The following is a 26,798-nucleotide window of genomic DNA, read 5'->3' as shown; positions in this document are numbered from 1 at the left end:
CTTGTTAAAAGAAGGTTTGTTTTAAAATAAATTAATCATTCTGAGTTTTTGAAAGAAGCCTGGTCAGAGTCTCTTTTCTTCTGGGTACTAGAGGTATAGATACACAATTGGCCATTTTGATGAGAAAATTAAGCATTTAAACTACTGGTGCAGCCTGCGAAGCAGTGGGACTTGATAATTTGCGCACCCCTCCCATCCCAGTGGTAACAGAATGCAGTTTATTTTTCTTTAAGTTTCCAGCCATTAACATACGAAGGAATGTGATTCCACATTTCAGTCCGCCCTGCGGCACTGGGGACCATGACCGTCCACCCCGTGGCAATGGGGGCCATGACCGTCCGCCCTGCGGCGCTGGGGGCCATGACCGTCCGCCCCGCGGCACTGGGGGCCATGACCGTCCACCCTGCGGCGCTGGGGGCCATGACTGTCCACCCCGCGGCACTGGGGGCCATGACCGTCCACCCCGCGGCACTGGGGGCCATGACCGTCCACCCTGCGGCGCTGGGGGCCATGACTGTCCACCCCGCGGCACTGGGAGCCATGACCGTCCGCCCTGCGGCGCTGGGGGCCATAATTGTCCACCCCGCGGCGCTGGGGGCCATGACCGTCTGCTGCATGGCGAGAGCAGCTTCCACATTTTTATTGTGATTGGTTGTAAACGAGTAAGCGGATTCTTTCGTCTGCTCTATTTTGTACTAAAATGTCAGGATATTTTCGAGAATTTCAAATCTGCGCCCTAAGCAGCAACGGTTAAAAGAGCTGAATGAATCGTCAAATATCCCTGCACTTTGTATGCTCTAAGCAGTGCCTTTGTAATTGATTTCTATGGCAATGGAAAATTGCCTGGTATGGACAGTTACTGTCTATAAGCTATGTTGTGGGGACTATAAAATATCCTTTCTCTAGCTGGAATGTACTGTATTTCATGCTTTTTTTTAATAACCTTGCTCCTGTCAGCATTCTTTGAAACTTAAACTGCATACTTACTACATTATATCATAGATTAATAAAAGGTGAATGATCTTGGGAGCGATTAAAGAGTACCCATTGAATAGCCAATGGGGCTGGCTTTACAGTAACCATGATTGCCTGCTTTTAGCGCTTTTCAAGTGCTGCTTCATTTATTTTCCCACAGATCATTGTTTGAGCATCATTGTACTTAACCAATAAACAATGTACCATTTGTCGTTACGCACCCATGCTGCCCCTCCCTGCCATTCACCTATACTTTCAGACAGAGCAGCTAGAGTGGCCTTTCCGTTGGTGTGTCCCTATATAATTTTTTTTTCCAAAAATATACCTTATTCATAAAATTTGTACAAGTACATTCCATAATAGTTCAAATTTGACATTGCATAAAGCACAATACAGATCAGTTTCTTTCAATATAATATACGAGGTACTTCACTACACTTGCTATTGCAGGTTATATTTACAACGAGCAGTCATGTCAAGCATTCTCTGGTGCTTACAGCCTGAAGGGCTTTACACAGTTTCCAGCCTCTTGGCATTCTGTGGCGGGAGGGCATTAGACAGTGGCCTTTCCCCAATGAGACTTTGCAGTAGCTGCCGCAAACCTCAGCACGTAGTCTTGAACCTTGGACTGTGCCAGTCTGCTACACTTGGATGTCGCGCTGGAAGACCAGCAAGTTTCAGGCAGACCAAAGAGCTTTATTCAACAAGTTGATGGCCCTCCACCAGCAGTTGATGTTTATCTTGATGTGCATCCCTGGGGACAACCCATAGACACAGACTCCTGTATTACAGAACTGCTCAGGATGAACCTCAACAAAAGCTAGTGCATCTCTTCCCAGCCCTGCTTTGCAAAGGCAAATTCTGGATGAAGGTGGGTGTTGGTTTCTTCCCCAACACAGAGGAGCAGCAAAGGCAGAAGGCTGTGTGAGTAAGGTTCTGTGGTAGAAACAGCTGTCCACTTGTTGTTAGCCCAGTTGGTGCACTGCATTTGCACTTTTACACCAACTTAAATGTTCTTGTGTAGGCAAGTGATCACTACATCAAATTTTGACGCCGTTCCCATTGCCAAGATCAGCACAGAAATCAAAATACATTATGGTACATTGTTGTTTAAGTGCAATCCAGGTAATAATGGACCATAGAGAATAAAACGATCTGAATTTAGGCCTGCTTATAACTGCTTAGTTTCTTTGAAGAAGAGAAGCAGATAATTGTACAGATTTTACCCATTAACAAAGCAATTCACTGGTCACTTGCAGTTTGCACCTGAGCAAGTGGCTGTACGAGGGTGGCAGTGGGGCCGGTGGCCGGGGTGGGGGGGTCAGTGGGAGGGGGGAAGTGTTTTTTGATAGGGTAATAATGACTTGGGGTGAGACAGAGCTAGTGAATTTACCATACTTTTGCAAGCTGAACCCCTGCTGAATTATGATAGAACTGAGGGTTAGTATGCAGTTGAGGAGGGGACCTTTGGACACTCAAAGGGTTGGGGCAAGAATGCCAGCATAGTAACCACAGTCCCCCTAAACATTCTGATGCCCTTAGCCTATCTATCTTCATGTTAGTGAAAGTTTGGGGTAAGGCTCAGTTTAATATTTATGCCTCTCCAAAACTATGGGCTGACTCCATTGGACTGAACTTTCTACCGAGGCCCACTCTACCATTGTAAGCTCATGCTGTCCCTGCTCTCCTTATAATCCTCCATTCTACACTGCCCCTTTTTCACCTCCAGTGCCAGCTTGTTCAATTCGTTCTTATTTATGCTTCTCCTTTCACATTGACACTGGTTCTCGTTCCTATTTTATCCTGCATCAGTATGCATGGTATTACATATTACAATCAATGCAGACTAATGAAATGTGAACCAGCCTACCTGGTCTGTGAATTACACTCCCTTCAGTTTATTTCCCACAAATAATTACAGATTTGTATTGTTTTTATATTCAACAAGCTGATAATATTTCCAAGAGGAGTATGTTCCTTACAAGCTGAAATCTTCATTATTTTTCCTTTTTATCCTACAGAATGCATGACTTGGAGATTAGCAATTATTCAGTTATCATAAATTCTGTGCCGGAAGTTATATAGGATGGGGGGTTACGTCTTCTGTCTATTTGGATAAGTAATGATTTGAAAAGCTAACAATAATTATCAGATTTGTTGATGAAAACAAAGCCATTTGTCTTGTACTGTAATAGCTTAATTCACTGTATTTTATGACTTGGAGTCTGTCGGCATTCAAAGCCCATTTCCTGTAGTTAGAATAGTCTCTTGGAATAAAAACAGGTCATGAGAACTGCTAACAGTTAATAGTCCAGGTTTGAGCTGTATCTCTGAGGTATGAGGATTGATTGTTCATCCAATAAAATAAAATACAAAATTTATTATTTGTGATACAGCATATGAGTGTTTCAATGTGCTGTTCTGGTGTACAACACTATGGTAACATGTCCTCACTTGCTGCTTTGTTGCTGTGAGGTTATGTGGTCAGGCTGTGGCAGAATACTTTCTTCGTGGTGTAATCACCCACCATGCTCCTAGAATTGTTTTGTTAAAAAGTGGTGACAGTGACCATGACCTTTCAAAGTTTATTTGGAATATGCAATAGTTCAGCTTGTGTAAGAATACTAACAGTTCATAAACAACACAATATTGGTTTAGATAGTTGTATTAGTTTATATAGTCCCTTTGACCTTAATTTGTTTAAACCTACGTGGAGGAAAATTTGAATGGTTTCTACAATTGCCAACAATTATGATTGGGAAACCTTGCTGCATACCATCATGGCAAGATAAATAATGACAACTCAAGTTATCCATGACAAAACAAATCCCTGTACCCATCACTTGCTCATAAATTTAATTTATTCCATTTAAACTTTTGGGAAGGAGTCTTTTTTTTAAATGTTTAATTAGAACATTATATAACTTGTTTCTTTTTAAGAGTAATCAGATTTTTATTAGCTCCTGCCTCTGCTCCAGGTCACTAATAGCACTAAATCAGGATTATGGTTATCGTTGCACGCCTTTTGCAACACTTTGACAGAATGAAACTTCAAAATATCTCCTTGGAATATTACCGTTTATTACATGTGGTATAGTATTTTCAATGTAACTGTATGATAGCATCATTTTAATTGATTGAGTTCGATGCCAACCCACTTTGAGTCACAAATTTTAGCTTGAGTCAATACTTAGGGTTCTTTCAAATTGTATCAGCTATGAAATGGAAAATATTTCAACATCAATTTTTTTTTAAAGATAACTACAAATAGACATCTCATGCCTTTTGCTTCTGACTAGTTTGAGATATAGTGTGTGTTGTGTGGTATATGTAACCCACACTCCGCCTCTTGATTTCTTAAAGCCTCAAAGTGGTCTCCCACGGCTTCTTCTTAGTCAAGGCAGAACTGGGAGCCTGCAGGGATAGACGTCAGACCTGTAACTCCAAGATTGGGTTGGCTTCATGGTGCTGTATTGGGAGTACTTTGTATTTTCAAGATGCTGAACATTGTGAGCCAGAGGAGACTTGTCCATTTCAGATCCTGTCTCTTAGAGGTACCCAATATGCAGGACTGCATCGAAAATTTGTGGAACCATGAAAAAATAGTTCTGTGGCTTTCCTGTGCCTCTTTTTTCATTCATTCTAGGGATGTGGGCTTCACTGGCTAGGCCAGCATTTATTGCCCATCCCTAATTGCCCTTGAGAAGATGGTGATGAGATGCCTTCATGAACCACTGCAGTCCATATGGTGTAGGTACACCCACAGTGCTGTTAGGGATGCATTGCCAAGATTTTGATCTAGCGACAGTGAAGGAAAAGCAATATATTTCCAAGTCAGGATGGTGAGTGGATTGGAGGGGAATTTCCAGATGGTGGTGTTCTTATGTATGTGCTGCCCTTGTCCTTCTAGATGGCAGTGGTCATGGGTTTGGAAGGTGCTGTCTTAGGCGCCTTGGTAAGTTTCTGCAGTGCATCTTGTAGATGGTACGCACTGCTGCTACTGTGCATCAGTGACGGAAGCAGTGAATGTTTGCAGATGGGGTGCCAGTCAAGCGGGCTGCTTTGTCCTGGATGGTGTCAAGCTTCTTGAGGGTTGCAGCAGCTGCGCTCACCCAGGCAAGTGGAGATTATTCCATCACACTCCTGATTTGTGCTTTGTAGATTGTGGACAGGCTTTGGGGAGTCAGAAGGTGAGTTACCTGCTGCAGGATTCCTAGCCTCTGACCTGCTCTTGCAGCCACAGTATTTATATGGCAGGGCCAGTTCTGTTTCTGGTCAATGGTAAGCCCCAGGATGTTGATAGTAGGGGATTCAGTGATGGTAATGCCTTTGAAAGTCAAAGGGCGATGGTTAGATTCTCTCTTGTTGGAGATGGTCATTGCCTGGCATTTGCGCAACGTAAATGTTACTTGTCACTTGTCAGCCCAAGCCTGGATGTTGTCCAGGACTTGCTGCATTTGGACATAGACTGCTTCAGTATCTGAGGAGTTGCGAATCGCACTGAACATTGTGCAATCATCAGTGAACATCCCCACTTCTGACCTTATGATGGAAGGAAGGTCATTGATGAAGCAGCTGAAGATGGTTGGGCCGAGGACACTACCCTGAGGAACTCTTGCAGTGATGTCCTGGAGCTGAGATGACTGACCTCCAATAACCACAACCATCTTCCTCTGTGCTATGTATGGCTCCAACCAGCGGAGCGTTTTCCTCCTTATTCCCATTGACTCCAGTTTTGGTAGGGCCCCTTGCTGCCGCACTCAGTCAAATGCGGCCCTGATGTCAAGGGCAGCCGCTCTCACCTCACCTCATCTCTGCAGATCAACGTTTTTGTCCCTGTTTGAACCAAAGCAGCAACAAGGCCGGGAGCTGAGTGGCCTTGGTGGAACCCAAACTGAGTGTTGGTGAGCATGTTATTGCTAAGCAACTGCTGCACAAGAGCACTGTTGATAACCCCTTCCATCACTTTACTGATCGAGAGTAGACTGATGGGGCGGTGATTGGCTGAGTTTTGATTTGTCCTACTTTTTGTGTATAGTACATACTTGGCAATTTTCCACATTGCTGGGTAGATGCTAGTGTTATAGCTATACTGGAACAGCTTGGCTAGGGGCACGGCAATTTCTGGAGCACAAGTCTTCAATACTATTGCTGGAATATTGTCAAGGCCCATAGCCTTTGCAGTATCCCATGCCTTCAGCCGTTTCTTGATATTGCGTAGAGTGGATCGAATTGGCTAAAGATTGGCAACTGTGATGCTGGGGACCTCCTCCGGAGGTGGCGGAGATGGATCATCCACTCGGCACTTCTGGCTGAAGATAGTTGCGAATGCTTCAGCCTTATCTTTTGCACTAATGTGCTGGGCTCCCCCATCATTGAGCTTGGAGCTGTTTGTGGAGCCTGCTCCTCCAGTGTGCTTAATTGTCCACCACCATTCACGACTGGATGTGGCAGGACTGCCGAGCTTAGATCTGATCCGTTGGGTTGCAGAATCACTTGGCTTTGTCTGTCACTTGCTGCTTACGCTGTTTGGCACGCAAGTAGTCCTCTGTTGCACCTTCTTCAGGTTGACAACTCATTTTTAGGTATGCCTGGTGCTGCTCCTGACATTCCCTCTTACACTCTTCATTGAACCAGGATTGATCCCCTGGCTTGGTGATAATGGTAGAGTTGGGTAGATGCCAGGCCATGAGGTTACAGATTGTGGTTGGGTACAGTTCTGCTGCTGAGGCCCACAGCGCCTCATGGTTGCCCAGTTTTGAGTTGCGAGATCTGGTCAAAATCTATCCCATCTAGCACGGCGGTAGTGCCACACTAGATGGAGGGTATGCTCAATGTGAAGATGGGACTTCACTGCACAGTACTTGTGGAGATGGTCACTCCTACCAATACTGTCATGGGCAGATGCATCTGCGGCAGGCAGGTTGGTGAGGATGAGGTCAAGTATATTTTTCCCTCTTGTTGGTTCCCTCACCATCTGCCGCAGGCCCAGTCTAGCAGCTATGTCCTTTAGGACTCGGCCAGCTTGGTCAGTAGTGGTGCTACCGAGTCACTCCTGTCGATGAACATTGAATTTCCCCACCCAGAGTATGTTCTACACCCTTGTCACTCTCACTGCTTCCTCCAAGTGGTGTTCAACATGGTGGAGCACTGATTCATCAGCTGAGGCAGGGCTCCTGGGGCAGCTCCCTACCTACTGTACACCACTTCCGCCACCTGAGAGTTACCTGAGAGTCCTCAACATCAACTCTGGACCCAATGAAGTCTCATGGCATCAATCAAACGTGGGCAAGGAAACCTCCTGCTGATTACCACGTACCGCTCTCCCTCAGGTGATGAATCAGTGCTCCTCCATGTTGAACATTACTTGGAGGAAGCATTGAGGGTGGAAAGGGCATAGAATGTACTCTGGGTGGGGGACTTCAATCCATCGCCAGGAGTGGCTCGGTAGCACCGCTACTGACTCAGCTGGCTGAGTCCTGAAGGACATAGCTGCTAGATTAGACCTGCAGCAGGTGGTGACAGAACAAACGAGGGAAAAACATACTTGACCTCATCTTCACCAACCTGCTTGCCATGAAGCATCTGTCCATGACCGTATCGGTAGGAATGACCACCGCACAGTCGCTGTGGAGATGAAGTCCCACCTTCACATTGAGGATACCCTCCAACGTGTTGTGTGGCGTATTACTAAATGAGATAGTTTTCAAACAGATCTAGCAACTCAAGACTGGGCATCCATGAGGCGCTGTGGGCCATCAACAGCAGCAGAATTGTGCTCGAACACAATCTGTAACCTCATTGCCCAGTATATCCCCACTCTACCATTACCATCAAGCCAGAGGATCAATCTTGGTTTAATGAAGAGTGCAAGAGGGCATGCCAGGAGCAGGACCAGGCATGTCAAAAAATGAGGTGTCAACCTGGTGAAGCTACAACACAGGACACCTTGCAATCCAAACAGCATTATAAGCAAGTGATAGCCAGAACTAAGTGTTCCCACAATCAACGGATCAGATCTAAGCTCTGCAGTCCTGCCACATCCAGTCATGAATGGTGATGGACAATTAAACAACTCACTGGAAGAGGAGGCTCCACAAATATCTCCATCCTCAATGACAAGGGAGCCCAGCGCTCAGTGATAAAGATAAGGCTGAAGCATTTGCTACAATCTTCAGCCAGAAGTGCCGAGTGGATGATCTATCTTGACCTCTTCCGGAGGTCCCCAGCATCACAGGTGCCAGTCTTCAGCCAATTCGATTCTCTCCACATGATATCAAGAAACAGCTGAAGGCACGGGATATTGCAAAGGCTATGGGCCCTGACAATATTCCGGCAATAGTACTGAAGACTTGTGCTCCAGAACTTGCCGCGCCCCTAGCCAAGCTATTCCAGTACAGCTACAACACTGGTATCTACCCAGCTATGTGAAAAATTGCCCAGGTATGTCCTGTACACAAAAGGTAGGACAAATCCAACCCAGCCAATTACCGCCCCATCAGTCTACTCTTGATCATCGGTAAAGTAATGGAAGGGGGCATGAACAGTATTATCAAGCAGCACTTGCTTAGCAATAATCTGCTCACTGACATCCAGTTTGGATACACTCAGCTCCCGACCCCATTACAGCCTTGGTCAAACATGGACAAAAGCGCTGAACTCCCGAGGTGCGCGTGACTGCCCTTGACATCAAGGCTGCATTTGACCAAGTGTGGCATCAAGGAGCCCTAGCAAAACTGGAGTCAATGGGAATCAGGGGGAAAATCTCCGCTCGTTGGGGTCATACGTAGCACAGAGGAAGATGGTTGTGGTTGTTGGAGGTCAGTCATCTCAGCTCCAGGATATCACTGCACGAATTCCTCAGGGTAGTGCCATTGGCCCAACCATCTTCAGCTGACCTTCCTTCCATCGTAAGGTCAGAAATGGGGATGATTGCTGATGATAGCACAATGTTCAGCACCATTCGCAACTCCTCAAATACTGAAGCAGTCCATATCCAAATGCAGCAAGACCTGGACAATATCCAGGCTTGGGCTGACAAGTGGCAAGTAACATTCATGCCACACAATTGTCAGGCAATGACCATCTCCAACAAGACAGAATCCAACCATCGCTCCTTGAAATTCAAAGGCATTGGCATCACTGAATCCCCCACTATCAACATCCTGGGGGGGTTACCTTTGACCAGAAACTGAACTGGCCTAGCCATATAAATACTGTGGCTACAAGAGCAGGTCAGAGGCTAGGAATCGTGCGACGAGTAACTCGCCTCCTGACTCCCCAAAGCCTGTCCACCATCGACAAGGCACAAGTCAGGAGTGTGATGGAATACTTGCCTGAATGAGTGCAGCTGCAACAACACTCGAGGAGTTTGACACTATCCAGGACAAAGCAGCCCGCTTGATTGGCACCACATCCACAAACATTCATTCCCCCCACCACTGACACATAATAGCAGCAGTGTTTACCATCTACAAGGTGCACTGCAAGAATTCACCAAGGCTCCTTCGACAGTCCCCTCCAAACCCACAACCAGTGCCATCTAGAAGGGCAAGGGCAGCAGATGGATGGGAACACCACCACCTGGAGGTTCCCTTCCAAGTAACTCACCATCCTGACTTGGAAATATATCGCTGTTCCTTCACTGTCGCTGGGTCAAAATCCTGGAACTCCCTTGCTAACAGCACTGTGGGTGTACCTACATCACATGGACTGCAGCAGTTCAAAAAGGTAGCTGCTCACCACCACCTTCTCAAGAGCAACAAGGGATGGGCAATAAATGCTGGCCTAGCCAGCGAAGCCCACATCCTGTGAATGAATTAAACAAAAACCTGTGCTGGGTCTGTCCTGCCAGTGGGATTGGATGTACCCAAGGATAGTGATGGTGGTGTCTGGGATATAGTCATACTAATGGAATCATATCTTACAGACAATGTCGGACTATTGCTTGACTAGTCTATGAGACAGTTCTCCCAATTTTGACACAAGCCCCCAGATGTTAGTAAGGAGGACTTTGCAGGGTTGATGGGGCTGAGTGAGCTGTTGTTGTTTCTGGTGCCTACGTTGATGCCAGGTGGTCCATCCTGTTTCATTCCTTGGAGACTTTTTAGCAGTTTGATACAGTTTGCTAGGCCATTTCAGGGTCAACCACATTGCTGTGGAGTCACATGTAGGCCAGGTAAGGGATGCAGACCTCCTTGCCTAGGCATTAGAGAACCACTTGGGTTTTGACGACAATTGGCAATGGTTTCATGCCATCATTAGACTTTTAATTCCAGATTTTTATTGTTTTAAAATTTCACCATCTACCATGGTGGGATTCGAAGCCCACAGCATTATCCTGCATCTCTGAATTACTAGTCCGGCAACAATACCACCATGCCACCCGCCTCCCTCAACACCACCTGTGTTGCTCTTCCTTTGCTGTTTTTTTTTAAATCAGTCTCTGTCTCTGCATTTCTATTGATCTCTTATCACCTGTCTACACAACTACTTCAGTACCCTACCACTGCAACCCTCAACCATGCTTTGGCAACCAGCAGGTATGACTATTCCAATGCTCTCCTGGATAGCCTTGCATGTTCCATCTTATTAAAACTTGAGCTTATCCCAAACTTTGCTCCCCATACCCTGTTTGCACCAAGTCCCGTTCACCCATCACCACTGTGCTCGCTGAACTACATTTTTAAAATTGCTCCATGGCATTACCCCTTTCTATCTCTGTAATGTCCTACAGCCCTACAACCCTCTGTGAATTCTGCATTCCTTTAATTATAGCCTCTTGTGCATCCTAAGTTTGCCTTGCCCCTCTGTTGGCAACCAGTTATCCAGTCCCCAAGCTATGGAATTGTCTCCCCACATTTCTCCACTTCTTGACCCTACTTTCTTCCTTTGAGGCGCTCCTTAAAACCTACCTCTTTCACCTGTCCTGCAGTTATGTGGTTTGGTATGAAATTGTCTGATAACACTCCTGTATAGAACCTTGAGCTGTTTTACGATATTAAAAATGCTATATTAAGGTAAGTTTTGTGCCCGATCTCCCTTTACTTTTCTCTGTTATAGTTTTCTTCTTTTATTACCCTGCAATTTCCTTCTCTCTTTATCGTTCTGCTTTTCTTAATGGGTCCGTGTTACACTCTTAAAGTCTATTTATATTTCTATAAGTCTTTCACTGCTTCTGGTTGTTGTTATTCTAGCAATCTCTGCCTCCTGTGTCGACTTCCTTCAGTTCAATTTCCTGCAATAATTTCTCTCAATGGGATCAGAGCCAAAGCAGCTGGGGCCCTGGAGGGAGAAAACAGGTGGAGACAAAACAGGACAAAATGCTGTGGAAGGAAGCAAGTGTCAGGGCAGGGAGGAACTGAGTTATCAACATGCATAATGCCTTGAGTTCTGCTGCAATTGTAATCTTCACATCAGGCCTTGGGGTGTGAGAAGGATAGGCTCCCTGGATAATCAAGTTCAGAGTTCTGATTTTATGTGGTAGAATAGAAAATACAGTAAGAAACTGTTTATTTGACCCATGCTTCATTTGCTTCATTTATGCTCCATTGGAGCCTTCTCCCATCCTTCCTCATCTAACTCTATCAGCATAACCTTCTATCCCCTTCTCCCTCATATACTCATATAGCCAGCCCTTAAGTGCATCTATACCATTGGCCTCCACTACTCCCTTTGGTAGTGAGTTCCAAAATCTCACTGCTCTCTGGATAAAGAAGTTTCTTCTGAATTCCCTATTTGGTTTCTCGGTGACTATCTTATATTGGTGGTCTGTAGCTTTGGTCTTACCCACAAGTGGAAATATATTCTTGATGTCTACTCTATCAAAACTTTTCATGGTTTTAAAGACCTATTTGAGGTTACCCTTTAACTTTCTATTTTGAAGAGAAGAGAGACACAGGCTGCTCGTCTGTTTATCCTTTCCTAATATGGATATACACAGAACAGTGTTCACCATCATTGCTCATCTGAAATTGACAGCAACTTCTGGAGTCAGTTAAACACAAATCCAGAAGTTGTGCTCCGTGGGCAGAACCTTGCGCCCTTTTGAAAATAATTTCATATTTCTGATATCCTCGTATCTTCTTGTACCCTCTTGAATGCCTCAATATCCCTTTTATAGTGTGGCGTCCAGGACTGTACACAGTACTGCAAGTGAAGCTTAACCAAGGTTTGATACAAGTTCAGCATAAATTCTCTACTTTTTGTAGTTTTTAGTGTCTCTGTTATAATGACATTAAGCAATAAGGAGGGAACGGTATTGGAAATTTGGAGATGAGAAGGAAAATATTCAAACGGAACATAAAAATAATTATTTTTTGTGCCGGAGATGTATGATTCCACTTTCTGCCCTTTTGAGGTCACATGCAAGGATAATGCCTGTTCTTTGCCACCCTCCAAGTTTCAGATCTATCATCCAGTTTGAAACCATTCCCTAGACTGTGTGAGATTATAGAATCATATAAGTCCTGACTTTGCAGCAGTGATGATGGCAGAAATGTCAGTGTTCGCCATCATCACTCATCTGAAATTGACAGCAACTTCTGGAGTTGGCTAAACACAAATCCAGAAGTTGTGCCCAGTGGGAGGAATCTTGCGCCCCTTCAAAAATAATCATGGTTCAGGACCATTTTCAGGTCTCGACCCCACACTGGCTGTCAGGGCACCCTCCTTGGATATCTTCCGGAGATGGCAAATTGAGAGGTCACCTCTGGGTTTCCTGTCCAATTAAGGTTGATGGGCAAGTTCCTGAAGCTTCAGATCCAACCCGCTGAAGGGTGAAGGACCATGAGGGTACCTCCATCTTTAGGCACCCTCTGAAGAGGTACCCAGTTAAATAAAACAAACAACTGCAAAGCCACGCCTGTGTTGGGGATGTCCCTCCACGGGATGGCCCGCTGATGGCTGCAGCTCTGGTAGGCAGGGTGAGTGTAGGAGGCCTTGCGGGCCTCCCATGCCAGCCATTGACACCTGCCTCCAGGTACCAGCTGGGCTTGGCCCTCATTGGTGGGCCTACCTGTCACTAAGAAGATCCCTGCTGCGTCCCCAGTCAGCCCACAAATGGAACGTTATCTATGCAGTTTGGCCACCTGCTGCTGCTGGGTGGGTAACTTCTGCTGGTGATCATGCACCTCGGGGACACTGACCTGGCACCAAGTTTTGTGATTTTCCCCCAGGTCCCGCCTTTAAACCTGCTCCCATGGGACCGTGAAAATTCCACTCAGTGACTCTGTACTTCTCCAGAGGGTGTGCTGTTGATGTCTCCTCAGACTGCAATCAATTGGAAATCACTGAAATGGTGAAAGCTTTAACTCCTACGCTCTTGGTTTTGCTGTGAAAACCCATTTAAAAAGTTGCACCTTGTTCAATGAGGTGTAACTGGGTTTTTTGGTGAACTAAGTTCATTGTTACTGCTAAACACCCTGATTGGTCCAGTAATTTTATATTTGTTCAACATGGTGATGATAAGTTCCACATTTTTGAAACATTTTTCTTAAAGTTTGTTTATAATATTTTAATTTCTACCTTAATCCCATGTATATGCCTCAATTATTTATTTCCTTATCTGTAAACCTTATTTGTAATTCTGCAATTCCTTATCTGTAATTAATAGTGAAGGAATTTGATGCTTTATATATCCTGGTTTGCTGTCTATGAAAATACTCCCACGTCATTGGCTGCTTATCCTGGCTAATGACATCACTGCTGCTGGACACCTGGAGATTTCCTTGACTTGGCGCCAGATTGAAACTGAAGTCAAGAAAGGAAACATTTGTACCATAGCTCCCTAGATCATTTTGGGGCTGCTTTGGTCTAGGCCGGTGTTGAGTGTTGTTACTTGATTGTTGACCAGCCAATTCTCACAGTACAGAAGAATGCCAGGAATAACATGTTAGTCTCAGTAATGGTAATGCTGAAGCTGTTGCTAATTTTCATTAGGGAAGGAAATCTGCTGTCCTGACCCAGTCCGCCCTATATGTGATTCCAGACCCACAGCTAAGTGGTTACTATTAACTCTGAAATGCTCTAGCAGATCAGTCCATTTTATCAAACTGCTACAAAAATTGCAAAAAGAATACAACTGGATGGACCACCTGGCATCACCTAGGCATTGGGTTCAGACACAACACATGCGCACCCAGCCCAGTCAACCGTGCAAAGTCTTCCTCACTAACACCTCGGGACTTCTGCCAAAATTGGCAGAGCTTTCCCACAGACTGGTCAAACAACAGCCTGACATAGTCATACTCAGAAACACATCATTCAGCCAGTGTCCTCCATCACCATCACTGGCTATGTCCTGTTCTACCAGAGGTGGTGGCACAGTGGATACAGACAAGAAGGAATAGCCTGGGAGTCCTTTGCATTGATTCCAGACACCATGAAGCCTCATGGCATCAACCCAAACATGTACAAGGAAACCTCCTGCTGATCACCACACACTGCTCTCCCTCAGCTGATGAATCAGTACTCTTATATGTTGAATACCGCTTGGAAAAAGCACTAAGGATAATAAGGTTACAGAATGTACCGTGGAGGGGCTTCAGGAGTGGTCACCAGTGACTTAGCAGCATCAGTTGACTGAGGTTGTGTCTGGCACACTGGTGTTGCAGAATCAACACATGGGAAAAAAACTACTTGTCCTCAGTAATTTACCTGTCACAGATGCATCCATCCATGTTATTGTTGGTAGGAGAGACCACTGCACAGCTGCTGTGGAGATAAAAGCCCGTCTTCACTCTGAGAACACCCTCCCATCATGTTATGTGATATTACCACCATGCTAAATGATAAGTTCATAGGAGATCTAGCAACTCAAAACTGGGCTATGGACCATCAACAGCAACAGAATTGTATACCACCATAATCTGTAACCTCATGGCTTGACATATCCCTTACTCTACCATTACTATCAAACTGGTGGACCAACTATCGTTCAAAGAGGACTGTAGGAAAACATGCCTCGAGCAGGACCAGGCAGGTCTGAAATTGAGAAGCTAACCTGTCAAAGCTACAACACAGACCACATACATAAATAGTGACATTCAGTGGCATTACCATTGACGAATCCCCCACCAACTGCATCCTGGGTACTGGCATTGCCTAGAAACTTAACAGGATCAGATACATAAATACTGTGGCTACAAGAGCATGTCAGAGGCTGGGTATACTGCGGCAACTATTTTACTTGTTGACTTCCAAAGCCTTTCCACCAACTGCAAAACACAAGTCAGGAGTGTGATGCAATACTTTCCACTTGCCTGGGTGAGTACAGCTCCAACAATACTCAAGAAGCTCGACATTATTCAGTACAAAGCAGCCCACTTGATCAGCATCCCATTCACCATTTTAAACATTCCCTTGCTGCACCACCAGCACACAGTGGCAGCAGTGTGTGCCACCTGCATGATGAACTGCAGTAACTTATCAAACCTCCTTCAAACAGTACCTTCCGAACCTGTGACCTCTACCATCCAGAAGGACAAAGGCAGCAAGCACAGGGGATCACCACCGCCTGCAGGTTCCTTCCCAAGTCACAAACCTTTCTGACTTGGAAAGATATAATTATTTTTCATTGTTGTTGGGGCAAAATCCTGGAACTCCCTCCTTAACAACACTGAGAGTACTTTCACTCCAAGGACTGCAGTGGTGCTAGAAGGCGGCTCACCACCTTCTCAAGGGCAGTTAGCGATGGGCAGTAAATGGTGTCCTTTATCAGTGACACCCACATCCTATGAATGAATAAGTAAAGAAAAGAGAATTATTAATATTTGGATTAATATGAAATGATTTTGATAACTTTTAAAACTCTTCTGTAGCCTGAGTAATCAATTCAAATGTTTGTCTCTGACTACATTACAGAAGAATATACATTTATGATACATTCTCACAAAATTGTTGAGGAATTCAAATTTGAGGCCAGAAATAAGAACAGAATGTGATATTTTAATAGTGTGCATGTTTGTAATTACTGTTTCAGCTGTTGGGGGGAAATCAGTAATCATTTAGGAGTTAAGATTTGGCTGGAAGTGATGGTGTTTCCTGATATGTAAGCAGCTGCACAGCCAGTTCTGCTTTCTGTAGTACAAGTAATTAGGATGCTGTCATGATTTGTTTTTTTCCCATTGTGCTTATGTTCTACATTACAGGCAACTCCAGCAGCAACAACAGGCTGAACTTGAAGTCGGTCCAAGAGAAGGTCTACCTTCCTATGACCCTTCCCAGGTAATGCATACAAAAAAATTATATTTTCACAAGCAATACTTCAAAGGTGGCCTAGCCCATGGAATGACTTTGTATATTTATCCAGAGGATACGCAGTTATACAATTCAACATGTTGAATAAACAAGTAGAAAACCTGTCTGCTAGTTAGATCAAAGCCTGCACTCCAGAAAGAATTGATGGTTATAATAGGTTTTGTGTCATCATTTACTTAAAAGGTCCCTGTTCCAACCGTGTCTGCTGGTGTCCAAGAGCATGGGAAGTCAATTGACAAAACTGACCCGCTGTTTTCTCAAGACAGAGACCCCAGGTTCACAGATATCTACACTGGTATTTCACCTGGTAAGTTGAATTATGAGCTTAAGTCAGTGACAGCTGAAACATTTAACAGCCACAAACTTGTAACCTAAGAACAGGACTAATTGAAACTTATTTTTATTTTATTAAAATATTTAAGACATTACATTCTTCCTTTCCCTCTCCCAACTTGTTTTTATTTTTCTAAAGGAATGCTCCTTAAAATTAGCTGCTTAAAAAGCAGACAAGGATAGTTTCCAAGACCTTAAACTTTAAAGCTGTTTTTAAAACTTTGGCATTTGTAAAATAACAGTGGTTGGAGATTCCAGATTTATTTCATTTTTCATCTTCATTTTTAAAACTTATGCTTGGGATGACTTCAACTAGATCATTAATTTCAATTGTGTCTTCAACTAAAGCAACGATAATAGCAATTAAGGAAGGCTTAATTAAAGTGTGTTAAGTTCATTGTAAGCTTGAGGAACCAAAAAATTCAGTTTTTCAAAGCAAACTGCTGCTATTGGAGGTGCGTGTAACCTTGAATATAATTTAGCCCTGACTATTTGTGTTTATTTGCCTGCTAGTCAGGAAGGTTTGTCACCTAGTAGTTACCTCACAAATCATTGACAGCAGTTCTGCAGCTGTTTGAGAGTTCATGGAAACGCATCTCCAGACTCTGGGGTCTTGAATAGAGGCAAAATACTGCAGATGCTGGAAATCTGAAACAAAAACAAGAAATGCTGGAAAAACTCAGCTCTGAAGAAGAGTCATATGGACTCGAAACGTTAACTCTGTCTTTCTCTCCACAGATGCTGTCACACCTGCTGAGTTTTTCCAGCATTTTTTTTTTGTTGTCTTGGGTCTTGTGTTGTCTATGTTTTTGTGTTTTTGCCTGTCGTCACTATTGTAATTTTCAAATCGAAAATTTTAACGGCTGTTACTAAAAGAACAGAAGACGCATAAATCATAGTCTCAAACTTCCACAACGCCAGCATTTTCATATCAGCATAAAGCAGTTTCATAAAATGATCGTATAACTTGGAAGTCTGATTCCCAAAGATAGCTAGAGGTATGAAGAGAAGAACTGGCATCACTAGCTTCCTCAGGATGTCTCAAAGCCTTTCAGAACCTACAACTTGATTTCAAATTACAGTTATTATTCAATAAGAAAATGCACAAAGATCCTAGAAATAATCTGTCGGATAAATAACCAGTTGATCTATGTTTTTCTGATGCTATTGGAAAAGGGAGGAATGCTGCAGGACTGGAGAAATTCCTGCTGTGCTACAAATATTCTTCTTTATCCACTCGAACAGGCACAAAGTGGCTCGGTTTAAATTTTGTTTCAGAAAATGGCATCTTCAGCAATTCACCAGCCCCTCAGAATTGCGCTAAACTGTCAGCTAAATTATGTGCTCAGGATTTCGAGTGGATTTGAACTCCTGGCCACCTGTTTAAAGAAAGGGTGATATCAATTAAACCAAGCTAACACCTTGGGTAATCTTACACTCTTCTTTGTACTGAGTGTAGTTATGCAGCAGCTGCTGTACAGAGTAATCATTCTGTATTAAGATCCCTGAGCCTGCTATCATTCTCCAGATACAGTGTAGAAAGCGTGCATTCTGGGTCAGAGGGAACATTGGTGCAATTATGAGGTTTGTACGATTTTTATGTTTTGGAACTGCCTTTAAATTTAGGGTAAAATGAAGCGGGAGTTGAGCTCTGAAGAAAAAGGAGGGGAGGAGGATAGCATCTTTTGAAATATGGATATGATGCTGGATGGACAGAAAGCCAATTATGTAGATTAGATGGAATCAAAAGGGTTGCTAAGTACAGTTAGAGAGAGAAAGATAGCCAAATATGGACATTGGAAACCGAGATCTAGCACCCTTTTCCTGGCAACAATTGAAGGAGTAATTGAGGGTAAAAACAGTAGAAGAATGGGGGAAAAAAAGCAGATGAGTGGATAACATTGAGACATGAGGCTTAAAGAAAGCCAGAGAAGAAGCAAGATAATGCCAGCAGTCTCATTAAGGCTTTGATGACAAGAACAAATATTAGGGGGTCATGTGATCTGTGCTAACGTCTGCCTGACAGCAAGCCTGGGTGGCCTTATTGTTAGAGATTTAAAGGGCCCATGTTGCTTTACTGGGAAGAAGGTACAAGTTGTGTATGCTTGGAGACAATGGCAGCAGACTGTGTGCAAACAGTGGATAGACTATGGACGGAATTTTCGCCTCCCCTCCCCGAACCACAGCAGGCAACCATCGAAATCTCCGTTCACATTGACGGCTCCAGAAGACCCAGCAGGGCTGGAAAATTCCATCCTATAAGTCTCCAGAGTCCCAGAAAAGTGTTGAGAATGTGGATTGTAAACAGTTTTGCTTTACCTCTCCATTTAGTTCCAAGATGAAAGTGAGTTGGGCTCTCAAGGATAGCTACCAGAAAACAAAGCCTGTGTGATAAGGATGTAGGACTTAGGAGCAGGAGTAGGACATTCAACCCTTTGAGCCTGCTCTGCCGTTCGATAAGATCATGGCTAATCTGGTTGTGGTCTCAATTCCAACTTTCTGTCTGCTCCCAAAACCTTTGGCTCCCTTGTCTGTTAAAAATCTATCTAACGCAGCCTTGAATAAATTCAATGACCTAGCCACTCCTGCTTTCTGGGAAAAAGAATTCCACAGACTAACAATCCTCTGAGAGAAAAAATAATCTCCTCATCTCTTATTCTTAAACTGTGTCTCCTAGTTCTAGTCTCCCCACAACAGGAAACATCCAACCCATCAAGTCCTCTCAGGATCTTGTATGTTTCAATGCGATCACCTCTCATTCTTCTAAACCCCAATGGATAAAGATCCAAACTGTTCAACCTTTCTTCATAAAATAAGCCCTTCATCCCAGGAATGACTCGAGTGAACCTCCTCCAAACTGCTAATGCAATTGTATCCTTTTTTCAAATAAGGAGACCAAAACTATACACATTACACCAAATGTGTTCTCGCCAAAGCCCTGTACAGGTGCAGTAAAACTTGCCTACTTTTATATTGCATTCCTCTTGCAATAAATGCCAATATTTGCCTTCCTAATCACTTGTTGTGATGCACATTGCTATGGTGATGGGCTTTGAGATGGAAAGGTTACAGAGGAAGCCATTGTGATATCAGGCTACAGGCTTTCTAAAATATTACTGGAAATCACAGACAGGTTGGTCTGCCAGGATCTGGGAGAGGGAGAGCAGCTCAGGGCTGAAAGTCTGTATGGTTCACTCTGCCTGATTGTGGGTGGAAGCTCATGCTCGGATTGAAAAGACCAAATTCTTGAGGAGTGAAAGTGAAGCTTGAAGATTCACCTAGCTTGTGCTAGAGGGAGGATTGCCAGTAATACTCTCACTGTGAAGGGCACTTCTGGGGTTAGAAGTCACCAGATTGAGAAATGAAAAGAACAGAAATAAACCTAAGCTAAGAACCATTTTGGACTGATCCTGGGAGAATTGAATGTCTGCATAAAGGACAGTGTGAAGTATACCTGTGAAGTACGTTTTTTTGGTTATGCTAAAAATAAGAAAGGGAGTTATTAAAATATAGGTTGTCTATAACCATTGTTTAGGCATTGGTGCTTTTAGTCTGTTTGTTACAGTAAATGTCTTAAAATATGAAATCTTGTCCTGTCACCCTTTCATCTATTAACTGGTAGTTTGAATTTATTTTTAAAAGTTATCAGTCTCTACTGAGATTGTAACAACGCCTGATTATGAGAGTAACTAGCAGTGCTGAATTCAATGAAACTCAAAGTGAGACACAAACATCCCATATATATACAAATTTTTTTTCAATGGTCTTGAATTGAAATATATCTATCTATAATATATTAGAAATATCTGTATATACATTTCCTGTCTACAAAACCTTGCTTCTTCTATCCATGCTTCTGTAACAATTTTGTGTTCAGCAAAGAAGTTAACACAAAATGGTCACAAAAATCAAGGTAAGAATGAAAGAACTTGGATTTATGGAGCATCTTATAGCCAGTGAAGTACTTTTGATGTGTATTTCCTGATGTAATGTAGGAAATCACGGAAGCCAATTTGCAAGATCCCACAAAAAAGTATTAATGTAAATGACCAATTAAACTGCTTTATCAATACTGATGACATTATACTAGGCTGAAGTATCAGCCTAGATTTTGTGTGAAAGTCTCTCTGGAGTGGGGCTTGAGCTCACAACCTTCTGACTCAGGTGCCAGAGTGCCGCCACTGAGGCAGGGCTGACACCTAATTCCTATGTCAATATTTATAATGAAAACTGCCTGTGTAAACTTGTAGGAATGCAATTTATACCCTCTTACCACTTGTAACTCTATAGCGCCTCTGCCTTATCTCTGTAACATGTCTCCCAGCTCCTCAATCTAAACTGCAGAGAAACTTCCTACTTTATCAACTTTACACTTTTACTTCCTGAATTGCTGTAAGCTTTAACATTTGACTATAAATAATATAAGAATGAGGACAGAATGTATGACTTCAAAATGTGGATGGAATGACATCTGCACACCCTCATAGGACCTGGAGAAGATCATTTGGCCTTTCGAGCCTGCTCCGCCATTCAAATAGATCAGGGCTGATCTGGTTGTGGTCTCATCTCCACCTTCCTGTCTACTCCCCATAACCCTTGACTCCCTTGTCTAAATATCTCACATCCTCTAACACTGTTTCACTACACTTCAGGTCTTGATTTCCCGTGGCATTTCACACAACCTAGTAATGTCTTGAAAGCCTTGCATCTTGCATTCAATTCCAGTTTGTCAAATTGGTATCATATTTGTTATTTGGCTCAAAGTCAAGCCACAATAAATCAGATCTAAAGAAGTAGCAAACATACAAACTTAAGGAAAACAACTAGAAAAATGCCAATAAGAATCGATTAGGGCTTAGGAAAACGACTAATCGAAAATAAATCAGCAGAACTTAGCCAGTAAAAAAAAATTTAAGAAAAGAAAATGACACTTGCACCAATCACTTCATTCACTTATAATAAAAACAGAAACTGCTGGAAATACACAGCAAGTCTGGCAGCAACTGTGGAAAGAGAAACAGAGTCAATGACCTTTGATCACAACATGCGTTCTCTCATTCATTTGGCACATTTAAGGCGAAGCTAGAAAAGTATATAAGGAGAAAAGAAATAGAAGGATAGGGTGAGATAAGGTAAGGTAGGAGGAGATTTGTGTGCCACATAAACACAGGCATACATGAATCTTTGTTTGTAACTTTTAATGCCTTCACAGTAGTTTTAATATCAAAACTACACATCTGAAAATACTAAGCTTCAACTGTTTTTAATTCGAGCACTTTAAAGGAGTTACGTCTATAGATTGTGAATGTGAATAGTTTGCGGAATTTCTCAGCATGCATCAGTAAGTTTTTCTGAGTTAAAGCCTGAATGTGTATCCCATTATCTTGTGTGGATTTGAGAGCTTCATAGCTTTTTCTGAAAGACCTCAAAACAAACCGGAGTTTGGATTCTCAAACTATTGTTGCAATAAGTTTCACATAAAATATTAACAGCTGCTCTTCTTTGTCGCCTTCTGTTCAGTTTTTATCTCTGGCTGTTGGTTGGAACCTGTGATCAATAAACGTTCGGGGTTTCTTTTGACATTTAGAAAGCAAAACAAAAATGGTAAATTTGAGAATGGATTTCTTATTCCCACTTCACTGGAAAATTTGAAGAGAATTTCAGTTTGTTTATTCAAATGCCAAATTTTGCAAGATGAATTTTCTATGCTTGATGTTCTTACTGATTGGCTGTTGCCCATTTTAATTATGGCAAACTCCTCCCCTCATCAAGATGACCTCAGTAGGGAAACCATTCCCCTGAGAATTAAAGACAGGGAAGCATTCCTGTTCTATCATATTTGAAAACTAATCTAACTGATGAAATTTTGAGGATTCAGTCAGGATTTTTTTACAAAGACAATATGTGTCAGCAAATTCACAAATCGTACACTTTCAGCTTTAATCACATCGCAGAATTGTTACAGCGCAGGAGGCAGCCATTCAGCCCATCATATCTGCACCAGCTCACCGAATGAACAATTCGCTTGGTGCCTTTCTCCTTCCTTCTCCCCATAACCCTACACATGTACTTCCTCTTCAAATAATAGTCTAGTTCCCTTTTGAATGCCTCAATTAAACCCAACTCCTCCGCCCTCTCAGGCAGTGCATTCCAGACCCTAACCACTCACTACGTGAAAAAGTTTTTCCTCATGTCACTTTTGCTTCTTTTGAAAATTACCTTAAATTTGTGCCCGCTCGTTCTCAATCTTTTCATGAGTGGGAACAATTTCTCCCTATTTACTCTGTCCAGACCCCTCATGATTTTGATCAAATAAGGCAAGAATTTGTTGATGAAACACAGAGCAAATGATGAATTGCCTGATTATCCAAAGGGACCAAGGACCAGGGAAAGAAGTCAACAAGTAGGAATGTAGTGGCAAAGCTCCTATTGGTCCAAAAACAGTGGAGAATAGTTCAAATCCCAATGCTCTCGAATCCTCTCCCTGCAAAGATGCTGAACCCTGCCCTTTTTCTACCTCTACTACCAGAACAAAAGCAAAATACTGCAGTTGCTGGAAATCTAAAATAAAAACAAAAAATGCTTGAAACACTAGGCAGTTCAGGCAGCATCTGAAACGTTAACTCTGTTTCTCTCTACCTAACATGATGAATGTTTCCAGCATTTTCTGTTTTTACTTCAATGCTGCCAGATCCTGGCTGTGCCCTGATGATGTCATACACTGGGCCACTCTGTTTTCCTGGACTTCACAATCTCTCACCCAGATCACTCCAAGTGACCTCAAACTGCTGGGACATCCCAGTGACCCCTGACCTGGGATCTGCTTCCTGAATGCTCTCAGATTCATGGGATCTGCTCTAATGCTGTCAGATCCTCTCTACAGTGCTTCCAAACTCCAGGACTCCTCTAAGTGCTACTAGACCCTGAGCCCTTTCCTAAATGCTGGATTTGAGGTGCAATTGCAGTGCTGCCCCTAGTGTTCATAAGCTGAGTATCACCAATAATACTACATGCCATAACACCCATGTTCTTAGTACTTCCAAATTACATTGAACAGTGGCTTGGATCTTGGCTCGTAAGTTTAAAAATTTTGGAGGTGGGAAGTAGCGAATAATCCAGTTGGATCAAAAGTGCTTTCTACCAGAGTGACACCTTGACTCCAAGCGTTAAATTACAAGGGGTGCATCTCCTGAAATTTAGAACATTCAGGGGTAATTTGGTCAAGCTGTTCAAGACATTAAAGGGAAGAGATAGGCAGATAGAGTGAAACTATTACTGTTGGGTGGGGAGGCTAGGCCCTAGGGGTATAGTCTTAAAAACTGGACACAGACCTTTCAGGAGTGAAATTAAGAAACGCTTCTACCCAAAAAGGGTGGTAGAAGCTTGGAACTCAAGCTGCAAATGGTAATTGATTATGAGACCAATTGTTAATTTTAAATCTAAGATTGATACATTTTTGTTAACCAAAGATAATGAAGGATATGGGGCAAAGGTGAGTATATGTGGTTAGTGGTAAGCTTATATTATTTGCGTTTAATTGTATGAGGATGTTGGGCATTAATTGAGGATTGACTTGTGCCCCTGTAAATAGGCACAGACTGAAACTATGGTTGTTAGGTTAGGTAGTATATGCTTGTAATGTATATCTCTCTAAATAAATGCTTATACAAGTATGTATAGATTGGTTCCAGTTCTATCCTTTACCAGTGGCTTTTTGGTATATAGCCATGATCTCATTCAATGGTGGAACAGATCTGAGCGACTAATTGGCCTACTCTTGTTCCTACGTTCCTACTGACAATGGTAATGTGTTTGTTAACAGCGTGTTTAATAACATTGGGAACCTGGAATGTTGTTGCAGCTACACTCATCCAGACAAGTTGAGAGTATTCCATCTCGCTCCTGGCCTGTGCCTTATTGATGGTAGAAAGACTTTGGGAAATCAGGAGGAGAGATAAGGCTACATTAGATCAAAGAAACCAGGATATCTTTGTGGTTCCAGGATAATGTTGAATTCTTCTTTGATTAATGTCTAGAAAATCTAATGTTGAATAAGAAATGAACTTGAGATTTAAAGCAAGTTAGCATACAGCATCATTCAGCAGCTCCTGCTAGATGACAGAGTCCATCTTGTAAATTCTTAGCTTGTGTAATCTTGACTACCCCTTGCTGGGGGAGGAGTTCGCAGTCATTGTGGCTGAGGTGCTCCAAGATACTACATCTCATAGAATACCATTTGGTCCATATGCCTCTGCCAGCTCATTGAAAGAGCTATCCAATTAGTCCTAATCTCTTACTCTTTTTCCTCATAACCCTACAAGAGTTTTCCTTTTCAATTATTTATCCAGTTATCTTCTGAGAGTTACTATAGAAGCTTTCCCTACGACCATTTCAGAGAGCTGCACATTCCAGATCATAATGAATTGTTATGTTTAAAAAGTCTACTTATCCCCCTTGATTTTTTGCTAGTTATTTTAAATCTGCATCCTCTGGTGACCAACCATCCTGCCAGTGGAAACAATTTTACCATATTCACTCTATCAAAACCCCTCATAACTTTGAACATCTCTATTAAATTACCACTTAACCTTCCCTGCTCTTGAGGAGAACAATCCCAGCTTCATCAGTGTCTCAACATAACTGCAGGTTCATATCTCTGGTATCATTATCAGCTCATTCAAGGTAAGACAATAGTCTAGTTTTTGGGCCCTGGGGGAGCACTGATTCATTATTAGTTGAGACCCAGTGGGATATGGCATGTCTGATTGTAAAGGTTTAAGATGCTGTGGACAAGGCCTTACTGCCTGAAGAGTGTTTTGTGCTTATGCTGTCTAAATGTTTCAGTCAATAGGTACAAGAATCTGGTGTCTTTTGGAGCTGGTGGTCTCAACTATCTTCTTGATTCTGGTTGCTAGACCCTGATACTGTTACAGTGGAACTTAGTGTGCATTACACTCTGAATATTCTTCATCCCCTCCCGAGGAGAAAGGATCTTGTTTGCTATATAAACACCTGTCATTTCCACAAGTTCATTTCTTGATCTGATATCAAGTGCATTTCAAGGCTTGCATTAGTATCATTAACTATGTCGCTTTGTTGAACTGTAGAAAATAGTTTCATTTGAGCTTATAATTTTAAAACTGGTTGAGAAAACCAACACAAGAAGCAGTTTTAAAATGATTAACAATTTAAGTTGTTCTAAATCTTGGAGGTGGAAAATCCTGGGGTGGAATTTTCTGAGCCCGCTTACAGGCACTTACTGTCCCGTGCACAGGCAATCGAGGTAGGGGGCAGGGTAAGCGAGGGAAGTGGCCACGCATTAGGGACACCTGTATAAACTGACCATGCCTCTGCAGCTAAGACTGATCAAATGCAGCCACAGTGATATGATTGGGGTCAGGTTCCTAGCCTGCCCGCCCATGCCAGTATCGCGGAAGCACCTAAGGGCCATCAAGTGCTCCATAACGTACCCCCCCGGCACAGACTTCAAGACCACCACCACTTTATTGGACCGCAGAGCAGTTGGACTGCACATGTTGTACAATACCCTTGCCAACGCTGGCCATGTAGCAGTCACTGCTGGAGGCGCTCACAACCCCATTGCAATCTCAGCATCCCGGCTTGGACCAGTGTCCCCCATTTCACAGGTTGACAGGGCAGCCATGTAGTGCAATCATCTCTGGCCATCCGAGGGATGACCAGCACTCTCCGGGAAGCATTAAGGGGCAGTCACACAGGGCCAGGAAAGGTGCCAAGTACAGCCATGATAACCAGTCTCCCTCTCTTTAATGCTGCAGGAGGACCACGTCAGGGTCATCGATCCTGGTGACCTAGCTTTATGCCTCATGGCCTACAGAGACTGTAGAAGACGGAGGAGGGAGTGACTGAGGCAGTGGCCGCGCAAAGGCAGGAGCAGCAACCTCAGGAAGAAGGGGCAGCAGGGGCTCCTGCACACGCTGCCCAGGAGCGACAGTGAGCCGTGGCTGGTCAGCACCTAGTGATACCCAGGGTCTATAGACACTGCCTGCCATTCCTGCAGATGATTGAGAACCACTGTCGCCGACGACTGCGCATATCTAGGGACCTGGTGACTCACATCTGCCGCTTACTGCAGGACTTGGCGCCAAGGGGTCGCGGAGGGCATCCCCTGCCAGTGGCTGTGAAAGTGACCGCGGTGCTCAATTTCTGTGCCAGTGGCTCCTTTCAGGGCTCCACAGGTGACCTCTGTGGGA

The 26,798-nt window shown here is 43.3% G+C and overlaps 1 protein-coding gene across 3 annotated transcripts in view; it reads left to right on the top strand.

The window, feature by feature from the left end:
• Window positions 1-26,798, top strand: part of arnt2 (aryl-hydrocarbon receptor nuclear translocator 2) — a 357,501-nt gene that overhangs the window by 220,832 nt on the left and 109,871 nt on the right. For all 3 annotated transcript variants that reach the window (XM_078530482.1, XM_078530481.1, XM_078530483.1), the window contains exons 12-13: window positions 16,125-16,200; window positions 16,417-16,540. In XM_078530482.1, coding sequence (XP_078386608.1) covers window positions 16,125-16,200; window positions 16,417-16,540 — 200 coding nt within the window. The remainder of the gene's footprint in view (window positions 1-16,124; window positions 16,201-16,416; window positions 16,541-26,798) is intronic.

This window comes from Cetorhinus maximus, chromosome 26 (genome assembly GCF_964194155.1).
Source record: "Cetorhinus maximus chromosome 26, sCetMax3.hap1.1, whole genome shotgun sequence".
Classification (NCBI taxonomy): Eukaryota; Metazoa; Chordata; class Chondrichthyes; order Lamniformes; family Cetorhinidae; genus Cetorhinus; species Cetorhinus maximus.
This window is presented reverse-complemented; position numbering and strand designations above follow the sequence as displayed.